At 56.7% G+C, this 21,953-nt stretch overlaps 1 protein-coding gene across 1 annotated transcript in view; it reads right to left on the bottom strand.

Annotated features, from left to right (window-relative positions):
- ARRDC1 (arrestin domain containing 1) overlaps nucleotides 1-7,493 on the bottom strand; it is a 36,599-nt gene extending 29,106 nt beyond the window's left edge. The window contains exon 1 of the mRNA XM_075519701.1: nucleotides 7,276-7,493. Coding sequence (XP_075375816.1) covers nucleotides 7,276-7,393 — 118 coding nt within the window. The 5' untranslated portion in view covers nucleotides 7,394-7,493. The remainder of the gene's footprint in view (nucleotides 1-7,275) is intronic.
- Between the last annotated feature and the right edge of the window lie 14,460 nt (nucleotides 7,494-21,953).

Here is a 21,953-nt window from a genome sequence, read left to right as displayed (position 1 = left end):
TTACATTCTTGTCATTATCAGAGCACAAGATACATAACAAATCCCCACTATGCCAGGAGTGCTACCAGTTGGTAAGACAGTCCTCACGGTCAGGCTGGACACCTGCAGAGGTCCAAGCAGACAGAAAACGGAGCATTCAGGACTGAGCGCAAAACCCCTGGACCTGACATTCAGTCCTGTGCTGATGCTCCCCGTCAAGAAGACACCAACTCATATCCACACATTGAGCTTTCCTCCCTGGAGATGTTGCCTTCTGAGCCAGTTTTATTCAAGCTTTATTGCAGGGAGCATTTGGGATTAAGGCAGGTGCGTTTGGGAGGGATGGACAGCAAGCTGCTGCAGCATCGTTACTTCTGGTCTGAGCTGCTGGAGCCAGAACAACCAAGAGCACGGTTCCATCGTGCTGGTTTTGGCTGGGACAGAGTTAATTTTCTTCATAGTCGCTAGTATGGGGCTGTGTTTTGGATTTGTGCTGGAAACAGCGTTGATAACCCAGGGATGTTTTCGTTCCTGCCGAGCAGTGCTGACACAGAGTCAAGGCCTGTTCTGCCTCTCACCCCCCCCCACCAGCGAGTGGGCTGGGGGGCACAAGGGGCTGGGAGGGGACACGGCCGGGACAGCTGACCCCAGCTGAGCAAAGGGACATCCCACACCCTATGGCGTCATGCTCAGTGTATAAAGCTGGGGAAGGAGAAGGAAGGGGGGGACGTTCGGAGTGATGGTGTTTGTCTTCCCAAGTCACCGTTACGCGTGATGGAGCCCTGCTGTCCTGGAGATGGCTGAGCACCTGCCTGCCCATGGGAAGGAGTGAATGAATTCCTTGTTTTGCTTTGCTTGTGTGCACAGCTTTTGCTTTACCTATTAAACTGTCTTTATCTCAACCCACGAGTTTTCTCACTTTTACTCTTACGATTCTCTCCCCCATCCCACCGCAGGGGAGTGAGCAAGCGGCTGGGGGAGCTGAGCTGCCAACTGGGGCTAAACCACGACACATCAGCAAGAACAAAGGGTTGGAAGTTATTAGCATTAGTGCTCCAGAAATGATTCATGCTTCTTGGAAACAGCGTTTTTGCTACGGATATCTGATAAGCTCCTGTTTTTAATCAAGGTGCTCAAAGATCAGGGTATTTTTGCACTAGGTCTCTGAATAACTCCAGACTGTCACTAGCTTGCCACCCTCGCCTTGTCAAGGGGTCAAAAGCAGCGTCCACCCTTACCTCAGGACACCCCTATATCCTCCCCACCGCCATCATCCAGCATCTCAGGGTCCCGATACACCAGCGGGAGTTTGATGAAGCCATTCAATTTAACCACATGGCATAAACCACCCTTCTGAATGCAGTACCTGATGCTGGACAAAGCGGTGCCCAGCCACAGCTAAGCACTTTCTGGTGAAAAGCCTCTATCCACAAGCTTATTCACAGCAAAATACCCAGCTCACACTTGACACTGGCACCCCATCCTAGTTTTAATTGACCAAAGAGAGTTGGGGGATGTGGAGTTGCTGTTTAAAAGCCATCACAAGGAGGCAGAAGCCTGCACATCTTTGTAGTCCGAAGCCATTTCACCCATTTCGGATCCTAAACATGACCCAGGGACTCGGAACACAGGCAGGCACAACTGTGCACAAGACAAAAATCCACTGGCTGGTAGCAGTCTGGTCCTTTGCTCATTTTCTCCTAAGCACTTTGCACTTTCACACGAGAGATTTGAAGAGTGACAGATTTTAAGAGCAGCACAAAGAGGTAATTCCACAGCGATCCCTGTTGCCAGGCTTCAGAGGTCACAACAGTAGCCTAAAGGCTGTACATTGGATATCTCGGCAATCAGCCCTCAAGAAAAGAGGCACCAAACCAAAACCCAGCCCCTGGTGTGCTTGCCAGGCTGTTTCAGGAGCATCTGTCCTAAGCAGGAGGAGGAAAGACTTGCTCCAATGCCTGGCAGAGCACCTTTCTCGATGCTTTTGCACAGGTCAGGTCTGCAGCAGCCTCGCAGCACAACCCCACTGCCCCATTGCCCATCTTCTCTTGGAAGAGCCCAAGCATCCCCTTCTCCAGATGGCAGAGGATGGTCTGCATGTCCATCCTACTCTTCCTGGCTGTGACAGCCTCTAGCAAGACTTCACCAAGTCAAGTGGCAGCTATGTGGCTTCTACAGACATACTTCTTCCTCAAGGATGACTTTCAGCAAAAGGTATTCCACAACACGCTACAGGCAGAGCATGCCCATCCATGCACCCACACCTCCCTTGGCAGAGGGGCTGGCTCGAGCCACCGCCCTCCCCAGCTGCTCCCCCTCACGCAACCCTGCCTGCGGGGCCGTGCTAGGGATGGGGAGTTGGCTCCGGAGGAGAGGGACGTAAACCCACAGACTCCTTCTTTCCAGCCAGGGAGCCTCCCTGCTGCCTACCTGACTCCAGCCCCGAAAGAGAAGCTACATCTCTGCCAGCTCTGCACTGCTCCAGGGAAGGAATAAGCACCCACACCCCATTTGTCACACTTGGAAGCAAATCAGACAGACAGAACTCCGCTCCACTTGTTCTCCCATTTTGTTAAATGAGAGAGGGGAGGCCCGCAGCATGTCTCCTCGCCAAGGAAAGCGGCAAACAGACTTTTTCAGATGAGCACAAGTGGTGCGCAGGCAGGGGGAGCAACAGAGAGAGGCACACACTGCAGCGACGAGACACAAAACAATCTCGTGATTAGTTATTGACTCCAGAGGAGTTGGAGCTCTAGCAGCAAGCCAGCCAGGAGGGCGAAAATCCCTCTTTTGTTCCACAGCCTCAGACAGACTTGGCCACACAGCTCCCTGCTGTCTCAGTCCAGACAATGAGAAAAGAAAGTTAATCCACTTCTCCTATAGCAGGAGCCATCCAGCCTGCTGGAGCGATGCTGCAGAACGATGGATGAGCATTCCTGCGCATCAGTGCCAGCCTCGCCTCACCCTGGCACCCACCGCCACTAGCAGATGCCAGATGGCTCGAGGACCTCACCAGGCACTGCCGGTATCGCCAGGGACCAGGACAGCCACAGCTTTGGATCCGCTCCTGCCTTCCAAACCCACCGGGCCCTTGCTCAGCTCTGCCCTGCAGGCACCGCTCTCCCTTGCCACACTGCACCCCAAAGCAGATCCCAGCCGTGGGGTCCCTCCCACCCTGATGATTTATAGGCGATGTATGCTGCCAAGCACAGAACTTTCAAATCCACCTTTACAAAAGACAGACTTCCATCTCAGGATAGAGCAAGCTTCAGACTGCTAACAGGGAGAGAATCCATCCTTTCAACATCACTTTCCTAAGCAGCCCACAGCCCTTCTGCAGGAACAACGTTTTCCTCTGCTTTGAGAGGTCAAGTGGTGCCGAGGATCGTGGCCAACACAGTCCTTTCAGTGTCACCTCTTTCCCCCAGGTTACAGGTTACACGCATGTCAGAACCACCTTACATGTTAGCCAAACCCAAACTTCTTCCCACTGCCCTCTTAGGGAAACAGAAGTAATCTTTTAGTTTGGACACATTCGAATGACCTGCTTTTCAACCCCCTTCTTCACCACCAGCTTTCTCAGTTCTCCATTTGAGAAGTAAGAATATTTACTACATTTAAGATAGAGCAGGAAATTACGATTCACAGGTTTTCTGCTCTGCAGAAATGGCAATTACATACCTGGGTACTTCTAGAGCATGAACAGACGTAGGTACTTGTGTCTGGAGCTTTGTAGTTCAAGGGAGTGATTTTAAAGTCAAGTCATCACTGCATAAACCTGGACAGCTAAATAATAGTGGAGAACAGCAAAGCGCTGAAATCTGCTCTGGAAAGCACTTGCAATTTCTTTACTCTTAGTGACCCAGGAAAGAGGGCTGTTATTTTAGCATTACATTTCTGCCCGCGAGAAGCCTCGCTGAATGGCAGGCAGCAGGACTGAAATAATCTGCATGGCCCCTGGAAGCCACCGAGTTGAGAGGAAAGTGCCCCAGCATCCCTGAGCAGCACAAGCCTTTGTTCCAGCATGCTCCTGCCAGCGACCGGGGCTGCCGGCCCTGCTCTGAACAAACTTATTTCCCTCCTCCCTCCCCGCAAATTAACTCCATCTCCAGCTGTCCCAGCGCCAGCTTCCTGTTAAGATTAATTATTCTTTGTACACCCGTGTTTGATGATTTACCCAGCGAGCCATGCACAATGATTAGGAATTCTGTGTTCCCATCAGCGTTCTCCCCTGAGGCTCAGAAGTTTTCAGGGAAGGACCTTCACCCTGGCACAGCCACGGGGAGAAGTGTGCCTCCCCAGAAGGTCTGCACGGGTCACCAAAGGCCAGTTGTCATTTGTGACGCTGCCGCACGGTCAGCTGAAGATGATGTGCTGCTGAACAGCTATTACTGCTAGTCAGCAGGGCTGGCACGGAAGACAGCGTAGGCAGGAGCATTTATGATCCCGAAAGGTGTGTCTCCAGTTACGCTTTCCTATGACCCAAGATTTCTAGCGTGTTTAGCAAGGCAGAACGAGCTTTGTTTGTTTGTATTGTCCACCTTTCAGAAGCTGCAATTTCCAAGAGCCATAAAACGAGTTACGGTGTGAAGTAGTCATCTACAGGCTTGTTTGTGATCTCCAAAACCACAACACGGAGAGAAGCCACTGCACCAGACTGGTCCAGCTCAGGAAATGGCAAGCACCAAGCCTGGGTGCTGTGGGCCAGACTGCAATGGGTGAGGACTTTGCGTCTTCTCCTGGGAGCTGTTTATTAGTCTGAAAAGTCATTGCTGGTCACAGAAGGTGTAGGCGTATACACTGTATAACACAAATTGATGCCACCCACCTCTCCCCATACCCCAGCAGAAAGCCACAGCATGTCCGAGGTGGTCTGATCCCTCTGCTGCTGAGCCCATGGAGCTCAACAGGGCTGACCAGTCCCTTTAAGGCCTCTTTCCAGCAACTAGTTGCCTGCTGTCACACCACGAAGGATGTTTCAGCTGCTACACAAGCTTCTTCCTCCGAGGGTGAGACATTTCCTTCAGCCAGAAGGAAGGAGAGGGTGCCCATCGGAGAGATCCCTGGCCCCAACATGGAAGGTTTAAACACCAGAGACCGTCAGATACAGAGCAGCAGGGAGGACACACAGCAAAGAGTCACCTTGCACTCTGCAGAAGTTGGTGTCACATCCCAAGATGACTTATTTGGGCAGGTTCAGACACCAGTTATGGAAAGTTTCCGCCCCAGCTGGTGCAGCCAATTTGTAGGGACCTCAGCCCAAAACAGCCGTTCAGGTCACCTCTGCACAGAAGCAGAAGGAACAGTCACACACAGCCCACCTCAGATTTTGGCTCGATGCTTCTGGCTGCTCTCCTAGTGCCCTGCTCAGCTGCCCCAGCTTCTTACCAAAATCCCTGCACTAGCATCAAACACCAGATCCAAGAGCAAAACCCCGCCTGGCTTCGGGACCAATACTTAAGCCTGACCCCGAAGTTTCAGAGTCAAAGCAATAAGGAAGCAGAAAGAAAGCCCAGAACAAAGAGATACCTTCCTCCTTCCCCACAACAACCAGCTGCAGCACACCGGGAAGCAAAGGAGATCTGGCGTAGAGGAGAACCTAGCAGTTCTCCTCCAAGATGGCTGTTGTACAGGCAACAGCAAGGTGTAACCGTGGCCAGCCCCAGCCAGCTGGCAGCGCAAGAGGCCAGCGCAACCGAGCCCTCCGAGACCAAACACTCTCGTCTTGCCCAAGAGGCACCTTCAGGAGCAGGGGTGGAAGCCAACAGCACAGGCCGAGGATGGAAGTCAGCCACACTTCATTAAGAACATCTTTGCTGGAAGAAGTACAGCTGGGAGTACCCTCCAAAGAGATAAACGCTGGATGTACTCCGACAGGAGTTTAAACAGGCTACAAGTCTGCACTTGTCCTAGGTATTTTTTTCCTGAGGAAGCTTCCAAAAAGCTATTGCAGGCAACTGGGAGAGGTGCTCGCAAAAGCAAGACATAGGTAAGCGTGGGCACCATCATCCGGGCTGACGTCTCTGTTCAAGAGACTTTGCATTTTACATTCTTTGGTCTTTTTTTCCCCTCCAATAATTTGTTGTAAAGGAAGAAGCATGCATGTAGGAGAAGGAAGCAAGACAACCTCAGGGAAAACAGCAAATTAGTTTGCATTTCCATGGCACTGAGCACAAAACTAACTTGTAAATGTGGATGACTTCTCTAGGGTGGGGGAGCAAGTTCCCAGTTTGGAAGATCTGAACCGAGCAGCTCGCCTCCCCCCCGTCCCTCCCCGTCCCTCCGTCCTGACGGACTGCGCCAGCCACCACAGGGCCTGGGTCTCACTCGGAGCAACAGCCACCCACGCACCCCGACACCTCCTGCACCACGGACACAGCGGAGACCATTGCTGCCTGCCCGCAGCTGCCTGCCCCGCAGGCAGGCACTCTCTCCCCCGGCACACACAGGACCACGTACTCAGCCTGGACGTCTTCCAAACCGGTACTCCCACAACTCAAAACGTTCAAGTTCATTCGAGATGTTATGAAACGGTCGCTCGCCACGGACCCTGCTGGCAAACAGGCGGGCACCCCTCCTGCTGGGGCAAGGGCAGCCGGGACATCACATCGCCTATCTCCTCCCGGCCTCCTCCCATCACCTCGCCATAAAACCCCACATATTCCGGCGCTCCGTCAGACCCGGGAGCACAAGGGCCCGGCGTCCAGGGCCGCCACCACGGCGGTGCCGGCAGCCCAGGGAGGCCGCAGGCTGCGGGAAGGGCTGGACGCGGGGGCCAGGCTCCCCTGGCCACCTCCCGCTGCCACCGCCCTGGGCACCCGCCAGCTTCGGAGCCTCCTGTGAAACAAGCCCATGCTGGGTTTTGGTTTGGGGTTTTTTTGGGGGGAGGGGGATTGGTTGGGTTGTTTTTTTATGGAATGGGAGGAAAAAGTAAGAGGAGGAAATAATTGAGCAGGTTGCTCCTACCAGCCCCGCCGCTCCCCTCCCCGGACCGCCTCATCGCGGGAGGGGGAGAAGCGAGGTGCAAGCCCCGAAGCACCCGGTCCCCAGCGCCGGGGGGGGGGGACACCCGGCTCCACCCCGCGCCCCCCCGCCCCGGCACCAGCCCCAGGGGCGAGGGGACCCCGCGCCCCCCACGGCCCCCGGGGCGGCCGCACCGCCCTTGGGCCCCGCGGGCTGCGGGCACGCTACCGCCGCGGCGGGGACCCGGCCCTGCCCACCGCGGCCCCGCCGCCCCGGGGAGGCGGGCAGGGGGCACCCCCGGCCCGGGAGGCGGCGGGCAGGCCGCGGGCTCACCTCGGTACTGCAGCGAGCCCGAGAGGCGCACGGTGACGGTGCCGGCCAGCGGCTCGCCGGGGCCGTAGACGACGCGGCTCTCGCCCAGTCGGATCTCGAACAGCTGCACCTTCCCCATGGCCGCGCCGTCCCGACCGGCCCGGCCCAGCCCGGCCCGCTCCGCCGGCAGCGCTACCTGCCGCGCCGCGCCGCGCCGGCCCGCGACGTCCCTGCCCCGGCGGGCCGGCTCCGCCCCGCCCCGCCTCCTCCCGCCCCGGCCCGGCCGCGCTGTGGGGCCGGGGCGGGCCCTGAGGCAACGGCCGGGCGACGGGGCGGGCCCTGAGGGAAGGGGCGGCTGGGCTGGGCTGTGAGGGACGGGGCAGCTTGTGGGGCTGGGTGTGAGGGAGGGGGCCGCTGGTGGGACCGGGCTGTGCTGTGAGGGAGGGAGCTGGCCGCGGGGCTGAGCGGTGAGGGAAGGGGCAGCTTATGGGTCCAGGCTATGCTGTGAGCGAAGGAGCTGGTTGTGGGGCCGGGCTGTGAGGGAGGGGGCAGCTGGTGGGACTGGGCTGTGAGGAAAGGAGCTGGCTGCCCCAGCATGGAGCCATCTTGCCTCCTGGTGCTCCCTCTAATCAGATCTTCCTCCCTGTAATTCTCCCGGCCCAGCTGTCACCTCTCCCCCCGCCTATTTTTATAACCCAAATCACTTTAAGTGTCCAGCGAGAGGCATACAGGGGTCCCGGCGGCTGCCTGGGACCGGGGCTGAGGGGTAACCCCCAGCCCCGTGCTCTCCACGCACCCGTGGGGTGAAGGTGTCTGACCCGGCTGGGGCGTCCCGGGGAGCTGGGGGCAAGCAGCAGGGCTCTCTCCATCACTCTTGCCGTGTCCCCCCTCAGCGCCGCGTAATTGAATAAAAACCATCTGTAAAACCCACACCGAACGCAGCGCTGGGGAAAGGCACCTCCTGGTGAGGCCTCCCGGCTGCTGACAAGCAGGCTGCATACACGGTCAGAATGAATAAGTATAAAACAAGCTGTTTATCTGCAGAGCACACCCAGCCCGGACCCGGCCACACAGACAGACGTCCTCCAGCAGACCCGCAGTGACGCCAGCCCGGGCACACGGGGCTGCGGGACCCTCCGTGCCGCCTTATGGTGGGTGTCGCAATGTGAAACCCCTCATAAAGCACCAAAGGAGTTTGTGTATTCCCAGTGCACGGGGATCCTGCTGGGAAGCTCTTCCAGGCCCTCCCTCCTCCGGCGTTTAAAAGCTACCTCTTATTTTTCCAGCCTGCGTGTAGTCACAGGCAACGTACACCCCTTCGGTCTTGTGCCAAGGCTTTCAGCAGCTCATCTCCTCCCGCAGGGCGTACCCTGGGATGCATCCGTACACCACTCTCCTTGTGCTGCCCTTAGCTTTTGTTTTGCCAGGCTACGCATGCCAATTTTCTCCAGTCTCTTTTTTTGCAAGACGAGCCTGCAGCCTCTTTCATCAATCTCTGCAGCCCCTGTTTAGCTCTGCCAGCAAAACCAAACAAACTGGGGGGGGGGGGGGGGGGGGCAAAAGCACCCTGCACTACAGCAGATTTTACTGAACCCCCTTCCCCTGTGGAAAGTGGCCAAAGACTCAGGGCTTTATGCACCGTTGGGGCCACCCCATCGCTGGGGCAGCACCGGCCCCCTCGCCCCAGAGGGACACCGCACACGTGACAACTCGGGGTGAAAAAACGCCTTCGCCAAAACCAAGCCCTTCATGCTGCGCCGCAGCTCTCCTGACACAAAGACATTTACACGCCTTGTTTGCAGAAAAGTTAATTTTAAGCACGCTGAAGTTGCTCGCCCAAGGTCACAATGTGAATAAAAAGGATTCCTGTGCCAGGAGCCGAACAAAGGCACCCGGGCTCCGGCCGCGGCCCTGCACGCTGTGGCACACCTACAGTACTGCAAGACAGGCGCTGTGCGCTTAGACACAAATACGGGAGCCCTTCTCGTGACGTGGCCGGCAGCGATGCCACGGCATTAATCCATCCCCCCAGCCCCAGCTACACTGTGCTACGCAGTTTGCAAGAAGTAACTAGATGGGTATCATTCAGTATCTCCGATGCCGGGGGTGCCAGGGCACCCACCATTCCCCATACGGGGCCCGCTGGTGCTGGGTTCAGGGGGGTTTTACTCATTGGAGTCAAAGGTGCATTTGCATTCCTGCCTCCCTGCTCATCTGCATGTGCCCCAGAGTCACCCCTGTTATCTAATTGCGTGCGGAGTTACCGGCACTGAAATTCAGAGCAGGCAAAAAAAAAAAAAAGCTAAGGATGGGATGTTTGGTAAACTGCAAAAGATTCACTTTCCTGCTACTTTGGACCATTGTTTTCATCGAATCATAGAATCATTAAGGTTGGGAAAGACCTCTAGGATCATCTAGTCCAACCGGCAACCCAACACCTCCATGCCTACTAAACCATGTCCTGAAGTGCCACATCTACATGTTTTGCTTTAAAAAAATTGTTTTGAAGGGTTTGTTGTGGTGGGAAATCTCACTTCCTCTGGGTTCTGTCTGCTCTCCCTTCCTCCTTTTTCCCTTATTAAAAGGGAAATTTAAAAAGAGAAAAGAAAAACAAATGTCAACCCCAGTTTTAGAATAAAATTTTCCTTTCAGATGTCATCACATTCCCCTAACTTCAAGGAACATGAAATTTCTTGACAAAGAGCATAGTAGTTCTTAAAAGACCCCATTTATCAATAAAACACCCCCACTGGCACCTGAGCCGTGCTCTGCCCACAGCACAGACGAGCTTTGACCACGGGCTCGGTGGGAGAGCGGCTGCGAGTGCTCCACGCGTGGGCAAAACGTGCCCACGGAGGGACCGGCTGTAGCTGCAAGTTTTGTACTGCGCATACGGATTGTTATATATATGCAAAAGGCTTCATGGTTAAGTCGTAGGCATTGTCTTGCGACTTAAATGTGTTCATTTCGGCCTTCCAGATGTTGTCCTGCAGCTGGGCCCAGTGACACGGACGAGGCACAGCCCCGCCTGACTGTGCCTCAGTTTCCCCCGCGCTGGATGCCATCATCTCACTCGGTGGGGCTGAGCTGAGCGAGGGACCGGGAGTCCTCAGGGAGAGGCACCGCGGAAATGCCGGAGGACACCTCAGCCGCGACTGACACGGGGTTTAATGATGCGAACACTTCTGGGTGAGGCAGCAGCACGTCACCCCGGGGCAATTTGTAGCTTGCAAGGTCATTTCCACCCGCTCTGTCGCTTCGGGTGCGTGGCTGCTGGGGAGACGGGCCGGCCTCGCAGGGGGCTGCCTGCCACCCTGGGGACGCTCCTAGCCTCTCTGTCACAAGGAGATGAGGGGTCTCTCCCTCAGCCCTCACGTCTTCTCGCTTTCGCTCTTCCAACCTCTCCCTCATCCTGCTGGGGGGAGCGAGCGAGCGACGGCGCGGGGGCTTCGCTGCTGGCCAGGTCAGCCCACCACACGCCGTAAGGTCAGGCACCGCAGCGGCTGTGAGGGAGGAAAAGGTAAAGCAGCAGAGCGGCACGGCCAAGGAAGTTGGTTCCTTAAGCTTCCCTTGGACTAAATACAGGTATGTGAGCAGCGAGCCCTCCACGGGCTCGCTGCTGTTATAGTTACACTATATACACCACCGATAACTATGTTATATACCTACGTATGTATATAAAATCCATAATACCCATATATTTATATTACACTTATGTTTATTACCTTTCCAAGTCACTTCCCGGCTTCACTCAGTACCTTGCTGCTTCTCAGCTGATCAGTCAACCACGTCATCCCATACCAACAGCAACAACAAAAGCTCATTCGCTTCAGGCTGACACCTTTCCCCAGTGCACCGGTAACATTGTTCAGCCACACCTTCCTGCACACCCGCCCTCCCCTCGGCAGGAGGCCGCAGCCGAGGTCCCCAGTCTCCCTTCTGTGGGTTCATGGGCTCGGCTGTGAAGGGAAGGGAGACGTGAGAGCCAGATCAACTACGGGATCCAAACGTCTTGCACCTCCGGTGGTGATGAGGCAGGGTTAGTGATCTCGCTGCTGTTGGATGCTCTGGCAAGCCAGCAAGGCAGCTCGCAGGCAGCTTCCCCGGGGGCACATGGGGGCATTGGAGCTAAGCGTCCCACCGGTGGTGGATGAAGCTCTGGGATCTCAGTGTCCTGGGGCCCTGCAGCAGCCCTCAGCCGCTCCTGGAACTGCATCTCCCTGGTACACCCCATGGTTGCACCAAGCCTCCCAGACGTGAGGGCCGCCAGCCCTGCTCCGGGGTCAATGAGAAGAGAGCAGTCAGTGATCAGGGGCTCTGCAGGGGGCTGCTTCGGGCTCCATCCCATGGATGCTTCATGACCCTGTACCCTGCCTGAGACAGTGTCCCAGGCCTCATTCAAGGAGTGAGGAGAAAAAAAAAGGGGGGGGCTGTAATAGCATAATAAATATCATCTGCTTACCCTCATACTGTGTGCCTGATTAAAGAATATATGTATCGCTACCAGGGAGATGAGACTACCCTTCAGCAAGGGACAAGAAACCCTGCCATGTCCCTTGGCAGTTTGCTCCTGCTGCTCATCCCATTTGCTGCCGACGTGCACGCCTGCCTTGTAGTCCGACTTTGGCAGCCTTCAGCCGCTGGTTCTTGTTCTGTCTTTCTCTGACATTAAAGAGTCCTTTAGTGCCAAGTAATTTCTCCTTGTGATGGTACTTACACACCAAAATCAAGACACCTCTCAATTTCCTCGATAAACTGAGCAATTTGAGCTCTTCAAGTCTCTCTCTGGAAAGCATTTTCTCCAGCCTTCGTGTTATTGTGCTGGCTTGTGTCTATGCAAGCCCACGTACTGGCATTTGTGTGTCGATGGAAATCTGCGTGCAGGAGCAGCCGCCCACGTACAGACACGTGCACACCCAGGCGTTGATGCATTAGAGGTTATTTACCCCAGATGCACACAGAGCTGTGCGCGAGCCCTTTAGCTCACATCACTAGGGACCAGGTGAGCATCCCTGGGTAACACCTCTTCTTCTCCCCCGTATATTAACCCTCACCCCTGGGGAAGAGAGCTGATTCAGGGCCATCCCTCCTAAGCCAGCTCCTTCCCCCAAGCCATGCAGAAAGAGGAGGGCAGGGAGAGCAAGCCCCCAGCTGAGCCACTGTGGTCCTGTGACCCAGCTGGCACCCGTCCCCTTCACCTGGGTGCCATTGCTTTAATTAGGTAATGCCCAGCCAGCACCTGGCAAGCCTCACTAGAAAGTCCTGGGAGAGAGGCAAGGCATTCATTACTATTATTATAATTCTAATCGCGCTGCCTGGATTTCTGATCTCCTCCTTCGCTGGAAGAGCCTCTGTTGCTCAGCATGGGACTGGGGCGGAGGATCGGACGGTGGGACACCGGTCCTCCCTTCCCCACAGGGCTCAGCATCCGTGCACAGGCAGAGCAGGGACGGCCGTTCGTTTGCGCTCGCCTACAGGCTGTGGGAACAGGAGGATTCACTCGCTCCCTCTCAGTGGTCCCAGCAGGGCCTTGCCCGAGAAAAGGACCAAATTAAAACCAAGGGCTGGACTCTCATACCCCCAGCACCGTGCAGGATTTTACATTTCGCTCTCACTGTAAAGCTACGTGTATTTGGGCTCGGGTTCCCGCGATGCCAGGGAAAGGCAGCAGTCGCTGTTTAACATGTATGAGCCTTGGCATCAGCCTGCTCATGGGGACCCCAGAGGGGCTTCTTCAGGGAAAAGCTGTGCTGTGGGAGCAGGCAGCCCAATACCTGGGTGTCTGCCGTCCCAAGAGATGTCCTGAGCAGCCAGAGCATCCAACAGCAGCGAGATCACTAACCCTGCCTCATCACCAGCGGAGGTGCAAGGCATTTGGATCCTGTATTTGATCTGGCTCTCACGTGTCCCTTCCCTTCACTGCCCAGTTCTTCTACTTCCCTTTTCCCCTGCAACAGCTTCATCTAACAACATCACAACGTAGCTGGCCAGGAGAGCAGCCCACTACGACCCTAGCCAACAGCTCTTCCCACACTCCTGACATTGGGACCATCCCCTCTGGTGGAGATCACTGCCTCACCATCAGGGATGTGACATCTCATCAGCCACTCCCATGCAAAGTCCACCATCTCACCTCCTGCAGCACCGCCACCTAAATCCATTGAATTCCCCCCAAGAAATGGCTGGGGAGCACTCCCACATTGCTGGCTGTGGTGGAGATAGCCTCCAGCAGAGAGGCAGTGACAGATATCCAGGACAGAAGGCAGCAATGGTGATATGGGAGACCACCACAGCTGCCAACGAGAGGAGTGGACCTCTGCGTGGCTCAGCAGCCCCCTGCTAGGATTAATTTGCTCAACCAGCCCAAATATCCCACTTCTAGCTGATAAAAAGCTGTGGGATGGAGCCTGCCCTAGATGCCAGGAACAAAAGTCACCAAGAGTCCCTCAGCCCTCCACACAGCCCAGGAGGAGGTGTCTGGGGAGAGGAGATCGTGCACCAAGGGTCATGTCAGTGACCCAGCTTGAGAGCCCTGGGGTGGGGGCACCCTGCAGCACCCATGCTCCTCTCCCACCCCTGGCTGCCTTTGCCAACTCATGGAGAATCCCACTCCCGCTCTCAGCACACATCTCCCACCACCGCTGCCAAGAGAAACACTTCATTTTCCTGCCCATCATCAGTCACTCCATGTGTCCAGAGCAAAAAATATCAGTCCCCAGCATGGAAAAAACATGTCCCAGCAGCTGCTCTCGCAGGAAAGCGGAGAGCAACCCTCTTGGCACATGCTGGGTGGGATGTCTGAGCCAAACCATGGCTTGGTGCAGGGGCAGATGCATCTGGAAGACCAAGGCTCAGGGTGACACTGACCCCCCGCCTGCTGCTGCAAGCGGCTCCAGTGGAGCGAGCAGCCCAACGCCCGGTCACACAGCTCAGGGTCCGCTTCTGAACAAAACCACATCTCCACAGCATGCGGCTAGCCTACATGCAGAGCCCCTTCCCCTTACCAGGGCCTGGGTAAGGGACAGGACGGCACACCAGCAGTGCTGACCCAAGGACACCCCATGGGGCGGACCAGAAAGCCACCCAGACCCAGGCGTGCAGGGGAAGGAGTTAATCTCTCAGCCCAAGCTGCTGCTAGAGCAGCGCTCTGCCTGAGGGCACCATCAGCCACTGAACATTTTTCTTTGTGAAGTAATGCTTTCCAAAAGAGTTTGCTGGCTGGCTGCATCATGGGTGGATGCTGGGTGGAAAAGCAGGGGGGCACGGGTGTCCCCCACCACCGCACCTTGCTGTTCCTATCCCTGCTCTCGCCCCCTGCCCACGGTGGGGCTGTTCTGGGATTGTCCCTCGTCAGATATTTCCGTTTCCCCAGTCATTGTTGATTTGGGTTTCCATGAGCTAATACGCAAGACTCAAAGGTCGCCGGTCTGAGGCCAGCCAGACTTGTCACGCGGCAGGTGAGTCACATCTGACAAACCTGCCCTGGCTGGAGCAGGAGGCATCATTAAAGAGGCATCGCTGCCACGACACGAGCGCTGTCTGTCCAAGCCACGCGTCGGCATGGTGCTGCTCACACAAGGAGCTGATGGAGGCTCTGCCCATGCTAGAAGCATGTGCTGGACATCTCCTACCAGCCCATGACACTGCCAGCTGAGCTGGTGGCAAGTAAAGTGGTTGAAGGTGGGTCTACAACCCATTTTCACCAAGTGACCAGGCAACAATGATGCTCATGCAGCCAGTTGCTTTGTGCTCCTTGTATTGGGCCGGTTGGCAAAATCAAACCCACTGTCCCCAGGGGGACACAAGCAGAGGACAGAGCAGCTCATGACAGGTTCTAGGAGCAGATCCTGGGACAGTGCTCCCGCCAGCAACACCCCGCTCTCTGCACAGAGAATAACTGCCCAGCCCACCACCCAGTCCATGGGAGGTGCAGGGTGGTGACAGAAAAAAATACACGATTTTGGTGTGACCCAGGGGTGGGCCTGGGTGCAGAACTGCCCTGGGGAACCAGCCAGCACCTGCCACCATGGGGTAAGTGAAGGCAAAAAGCTGCGGTACCTGCTCGCTGCTGTCTGCCTCCACACCTCTCACGCTGGTGGGAGCCGAGTGTGGTGATCTTCTGCGTGTCCACGTCTGCTCCCCCCCACACTGCCTCCGGGGGGAAACCTGCCAAGCTACGGTCACGCAGTTTACCCACTGGGACAGTGTGAGCTGCAGCCACTGTGCCACCCCAGGGACCTGTCCTGGCACAGGGTCCCAAAGGGGCTGAGGCCAGCAGCACACCAGAGGCCGTGGCAAGAGCCTGCAGCACCCAGGGGAGGTACAAGGGTGCAGCCTGGCAGGAAAGAGGCAGAGAAACATCCAGTGGGTGCAGCCGGGAGGGCAGAGCACACGCCTTGGGGAGCCACACAGGGGGATCTAAGAGTTTCACCCATTAAGCTGAAAGCCAAGAGCAGATCAGTGTGTTACAACAGCACAACTAGTCAGCACAGAAAGGCAGCTCAGGGCAAACTGGCAGTGAGCTACGTACAAGACTTGATGGCCTGTCCCTTCCCCAAATGTTGGGCAGATGGGAGGAGGACATGCTAGGCACCGAAGAGCTGGTGTAAGAAGCCATGGGACCCTTGTCTGAGGACAAGGAGGGAAAAGACATGATATGCCTGATTTAAGACAGCCAGGATGCTGTTGCATGCTTCAGTTCATTGTGAACGTGTGGGTGAGGTGGAAACATCCCAGGCACAGTGTGGGTCCACGTCCTGGATTAAGTCGCACAGAGAAGACAGAGTCACCCTAGCTAAATCTCCCCAGATTTATCTCATTTCACCACTCTGTTTGAGGCTGGAGTTTGCCTTACAGATCAGCTGCTGCCAAATCTGTCACAACTTCTTTTACTTTCCCTGAACTACAACATCACGGTTGTGTTTCCCTGTCTTCCCTGTGAGCTTGAGATGGTTTAGGGCAAACCCCGTTGTTTCACTAGCAGCTCTGTTTCCCAACAGCACCCATTACCTTTGCATGCTCCTCCCATGGGCAAATATTCCAAACCCAGCCCTACCTACAGCTATTTTTACAGAGTCCTCCTAAAACCTGCCGTACGTTGACATTTCAGCCAGTAGTATAGCTAAGCCAGCGCAAATACCTACCGCAATGTGAATCAGGGCCAACAAATGCATTTGATCTGCGTTACCACAGTTATCAGGCTAGAGCGGCACCAGAATAAATCGCTTCCTTTGGGTTTGAGTCATGTCTCCTCCAGACACCTGCCTGACTACAGCACAGCTACAGCTCGACCTGTCCCTCCTTCTCTTAGCAAGCTCTGCTGTTAGAATTTCACCAACTGCCTTCCCTGCTGCAACCCAAGCACCTGCATGAGCTGCAAAGGGCTTAAACAAAACGGGCTTGTAAAAGAGAAAGAAATTACAGCAATTGCATCTCATCGTCCTCGGCAGATGCATTCCTGCTCGTGGCATCCCACCATCAGCATCGCTTCTCAGCAGCTGCAGGAAGTAAGGATTGAAGAAGAAATTGAATTCCCCAGGCCCAGTTTGCCACTGGCTGTCCCCATGCACAGTCAGGGGACTTCTGCGGGGTGAACACCCTGTGGGGTCCAGTTTTCTGGTTTCCCAGCTCCTCACACGGGTGCCTGTGCACAGGGTGTCACCACGGGGAGCTGACCCTGCGCTGGAAACGTGGCCGTCTCGGTGTCACAACGCAGCCCTGCAGGGACTGTCGCTGCGGCAATGCAGAGCACACGCCTTCCCACCCCAAGGGCAGCCAGAGGAAATTTAAGGCTATTGTCCCGCTCTCTTAAGCCCAGCAAATGTCAAGACTGGATCCTAGCAGCCTTTAACCAAACAGATGTGCAGTGACATTTCGAAAGGCAGCATGACAGAGGCAGATACAGTGAGGAATCTGGTCCTGCACCCGCAAGTGCAAAGTCCACGTCCCCCCACCAGCTGCAGCTTCACAGCTCAACCACTCCCGCACAGCTTAATGTGTCACCTCCCTCCTCGACGCCAGGCGCCCTGGCTGTAGGTGCCACCAGCCGCCAAAGACCTGGCACTGAAGAAGCATTGGCAAGCACTGCAAGGGGCACCACAGAGGAGATTGTCCTACCTCAGCCCAGCAGACACTGCCCCGTAACACCTATACCCCATAGACCCCCACAGCCCCCCTCTCCCGACGCTGTATTTTCTCCTGTAGCCCTTTGTGCAAGCCCCACCCCACCCCTCAGGGCACAGCAAGGGCCAGGGGCTCCCAAAGGTGCAGGAAGCCAGAAGGGACACCAGGACACCAGCGACAGGGCAGAGGCTCACCGGCAACGGCACCATCCCTCTGCTCCCAAGCATGGCAGCTCCAGAGATGGTAGAAGTGTTCAACCAGGAGTCCAGACCACCAGGAAGGTTCCCCACAATGAGGCAGGACTAAAATCAAGCCAGAAAATCAACCTGCAGTTCAGGATCAGGCTCAGTGAGGGTAATCAGGGTGGGACACAGCCTGGTGATCTTCTGGCAGGTCTACAGTAATAAGACAGGTCGAGCTGAGAAATCAGTCCATGGGTTAAGGTCTGGATGCCCAGCACTGGAGACAGCACTCCTCAGTACAACTCTGGCAGGGCCCATGGGCTGGGGCCCCGGGTGAGGCTGGTGAGGGCCATTAAAGCCTGTTAGTGCCCTGGCACCCTGTGCAGCTCCTGCCCCCCCAGCTCCCATGTAGCCCCGGCCTGCAGCTGGCAGGGTGCTTTTGATAGCTTGTCTAGCCCTGCTCACCCATCACTAGGACGGGGTGCTCGGGAGGGGTGCTGGGCTCAGCAGAGGTGGCTGCTACAGCTCATTAAAGACTTGTTTGTGGAGGCTGCGCTAGGGACACCCAGGGGAGCTGGATTCTTTGCAGACCTTTCTCAAGTCAACCATCAAACTGCTGCTGGGGGCTTCACGGCACCGCTCTACGACAAAGTCTTGTCCGTGCAAAGCAGCGGACCCTGTCCTTGCCAGGGGACTGGGGACTCTCTGCCTGTCCCAGCATGGCTGAGATGAGCAGGGATGGTCCAGCCCTGTGGGGCTGATGGGGACATGGGGCTGCTCTGCTCTGCACGGTTACAGCCTCTGCTGCCTTCTCCCCCAGGAGGAGGAGGGCAGACCCCTTGGCCCCTCTGACACCCAGGTGCAAGCCCCAGCTCACTGCCAGCCACTCGCCGTGAAGGGATCGCGCTGGGTTGCATCATCCAGATGCAAAGCAGGCGGGAGGTGTAACTGCAACTGCTGGGCCCATCTAACCCCCCCGCCCCGACTAAATCCCCCTTCTTTTGTGGATGAGGTAAAAGACCGTCTGCTCCCAGTGCCCTGCCATGGTAACGAGCTTTCCTGGAAAGTCTAATTGCTGTGTCTTCCCAGCAGCGAGCAAGCGGCAGGTCTCCCGCAGCCTGCGTGACCCCTTCCCCGCACAGCACCCGGGACTGAGCCCCACGCTGGGATGTGGCGAGGGTTCTTATCAGCGGCGATGCCACACGGGTTGATCACATATATGAGCAAAGCCACCGTGCATTACAGAATCACAGAATCACAGAATCATATAGGTTGGAAAAGACCTTTAAGATCATCGAGTCCAACCATAAACCTAACACTGCCAGAACCACCACTACACCATCTCTAAGTACCTCATCCAAACGTCCTTTAAATACCTCCAGGGATGGGGACTCCACCACTTCCCTGGGCAGCCTGTTCCAATGCTTGATAACCCTCTCGGTGAAGAAAAATTTCCTAATATCCAGTCTAAACCTCCCCTGGCGCAACTTGAGGCCATTTCCTCTCGTCCTATCACTTGTTACCTGGGAGAAGAGACCGACCCCACCTCTCTACACCCTCCTTTCAGGCAGTTGTAGAGAGCGATGAGGTCTCCCCTCAGCCTCCTTTTCTCCAGGCTAAACAGTCCCAGGTCCCTCAGCCGCTCCTCATCAGACTTCTGCTCCAGACCCTTCCCCAGCTCCGTTGCCCTTCTCTGGACACGCTCCAGCCCCTCAATATCCCTCTTGTAGTGGGGGGCCCAACACTGAACACAGCATTCGAGGTGCGGCCTCACCAGTGCCGAGTACAGGGGCACGATCACTGCCCTAGTTCTGCTGGCCACGCTATTCCTGATACAAGCCAGGATGGCTTTCTTGGCCGCCTGGGCACACTGCTGGCTCATATTCAGGTGGCTGTCAACAATGCCAGAACCTGGCATTGCCAGGTTCTGGGCTGCATCACCCTCTCAGCAAGACACTGCTGTCACCCGGGGTGTCCCCAGGGACTCCCCGAACAGCCCACCTGGAGCTGGGCTGCTGGGGCTCTTTCATCCCATACTTTTAGGGAGCGAACTGAGCTGAAAGCAGCTGGCTCAAACCCAGCACCAGCCTGGTGGAGGTTGCCTGCCTACCTGCCGGCCGGGCTCCCTGGGAGCAAGGCTCGGTCCGGGAGAGCCGCACAGGGCTAGTGGGGGGCCAGGACCAAACACCCCCCGGCCAAACCTCTCCCTAACTCTTCTCCTGGCACATGGGGTACCGCTGCGTGATGCCCGTCCCTCCAGTTGCAGCTGCATTTCAACAGCAGCAAATTGCTGGTAATGAGCCGTGTCTCTCTACGAGCTGAGAGCCTTCAAGATCAAAGATGCTGTTACACAAAACCAAAATATTATCACTGGCCTTTAAAGGCCAGACTAAGCTTCTGAGGGAAAAAATTCAATTTTCTGTAGATCTAATTTGAAATCATTTTAATGCTCATTAAGATAGAGAGACCCAAGCAGATTGAGCAGGCTGGAAGACAGGGAGGGAAAAAAGAAGTTATTATTGACATTTTAGTTGAGGTCTTTATTCTACCCCGAGCTCCCCACTTCTGGCCAGCGGCTTTGAGTAATGCTATTGTTAGCATCAGAGTTGTAATTCTAATGTCCTTTTTATAACCGGCTTGGGGAAAAAAAATCCTGAAGGCCTTGACTGAATTCAAAGTAATGGAATTTATAGTGATAAAAAGAGATCTGAAGACAAAGAAACCTGCAAGCCCCTGCGCTGTCGCTCCCTGTCACGGGGTGGTCACGATGCTCGCCCACCCTGGGTGGCCCCCTCTGCAGCGCCTTCCCGGGGCGCTCGGTGGTGGGGGACGAAGGAAGGGACCACGGTGGCCCTCGTGTCCCAACTTGCCAGCCCACCGCAGCCGTCTGCCGGAGCCACTCCTCCGTCTGCTGGGTCGCAGCCCCGGGGACAACTGTCCCGAGGGGTGACGCACCCCTCGGCAGCACCCAGCTCCGTGCCTCCAGCCGAGGGGTGGGACGGGGACGGGAAAGAGTCCGGGGGGTATTTATTCGCCACTCTCTGCGAGCCCGGGGGCATTTATTCGCCACTCTGCGAGCCCGGGGGTATTTATTCGCCACTCTGCGAGCGCTTGCGTGGAGATGCGAGGTTGGGCAAAGGCGGGTGCGTCCGTCTGCGGGCGAGGGGGGCCTGGGGGCGGGCGGGCACGGGCAGAGCCTAGAGGGCAGCAGCCGGCGGGAGGAGCTGCCTGCCCTCGCCCCGCCGCGCCTGCTGCCAGCCCGCTGCCGGCCGGCCCGGCCCGGCCCCACCCGCGGCAGCCGGGCAAAGCCCGGGGCTGCGGGGCCGGCCCGCCCCGGCGGCCAGCGCTGCTCCGTGTCATTTGCCTCTGGGCCTGCGGAGGGCAGCAAACCCCCGGCAAGGGCCCGGCTGAGCCTCCCGCCGCCCGGCCCCGGGCTCTGCCAGCCCCGCGGGCTGCGCAGGCTGCGGCCCGGCCCCGGCCCCCCGGTGGATTCCCCCCCCCCCCCCCCCCCCCCCCCGGCGCCCCCCGGGGTGCCCCATCGGGAAAGCCCCGGGTAACGATTACCCAAATTGCCGCAGCCCGCACCCCCAGCAGCCCGGGGCTGCGGTGGATTTCACCCGGGATCGCGGGCCGGCGTGGAGCACCGGGTAGCGCTGGGTGCATCTCCTCCCGCCGCTGTCCGGCCCTTGGATGGGGACGGGGACGGGGACGGGGACGGGGACACCGTCCCCCCCCATGGCCTCAAGCCCCGACCCGAGGGCTGGCTCCATCCCCAGCACCTGCTCCGCTGGCTGAACCCAACAACCCAGCTTCGACAGAAGCAGGCACGCCAAAACTATAAGAAAAGCTCTTGTGGGAACTTGCCTGTGTCCTTGTTTCCCCTGTGCTGCAGGCCCCGTGGGTGGAAATCTCTCCGGCTTTAGGAAAAAAAACCCTTGACATATGGTTTCTGGCCCATTTTGACCTCAAAAAGTACAAGCAAGATCATCTGTGTTTTGGCAAAGGATAGCATGAAAGTGTCCAAGCACGCAGCAGCTCCAGCTGCGTGGGGAGCGGCAGGCAGTGTCCCCAGCGAACGGTGGCCAGGGCTGATCCCAGGTCAGGGAAAAGCCCCAGCTGTGGCTTTGGGTGAGTCCCTGGATCTCCCCTGGAGCTTCACTGTCCTCCGCTGAAGAGGAGGGTCCTCTCAGAGGGGAATCGCAGGGTGAGACCCAGGAACAGGTAGGGAGCGGTTGGATGTACCACGGTGCCGTGTCCGGCCAAAGATGTTTGCATGTTGCAATGCTGATTCACACGATTCCCCAAATTTAGCAAGGGCTGTACAGCACAGTATGATGAAAGCTGAAGTACTTGAAGCCACTGGTAGAGTCAGGGAAACAAACATTAGTCTTCCTG

Source organism: Mycteria americana, chromosome 17 (assembly GCF_035582795.1).
Source record: "Mycteria americana isolate JAX WOST 10 ecotype Jacksonville Zoo and Gardens chromosome 17, USCA_MyAme_1.0, whole genome shotgun sequence".
Classification (NCBI taxonomy): domain Eukaryota; kingdom Metazoa; phylum Chordata; class Aves; order Ciconiiformes; family Ciconiidae; genus Mycteria; species Mycteria americana.
This window is presented reverse-complemented; position numbering and strand designations above follow the sequence as displayed.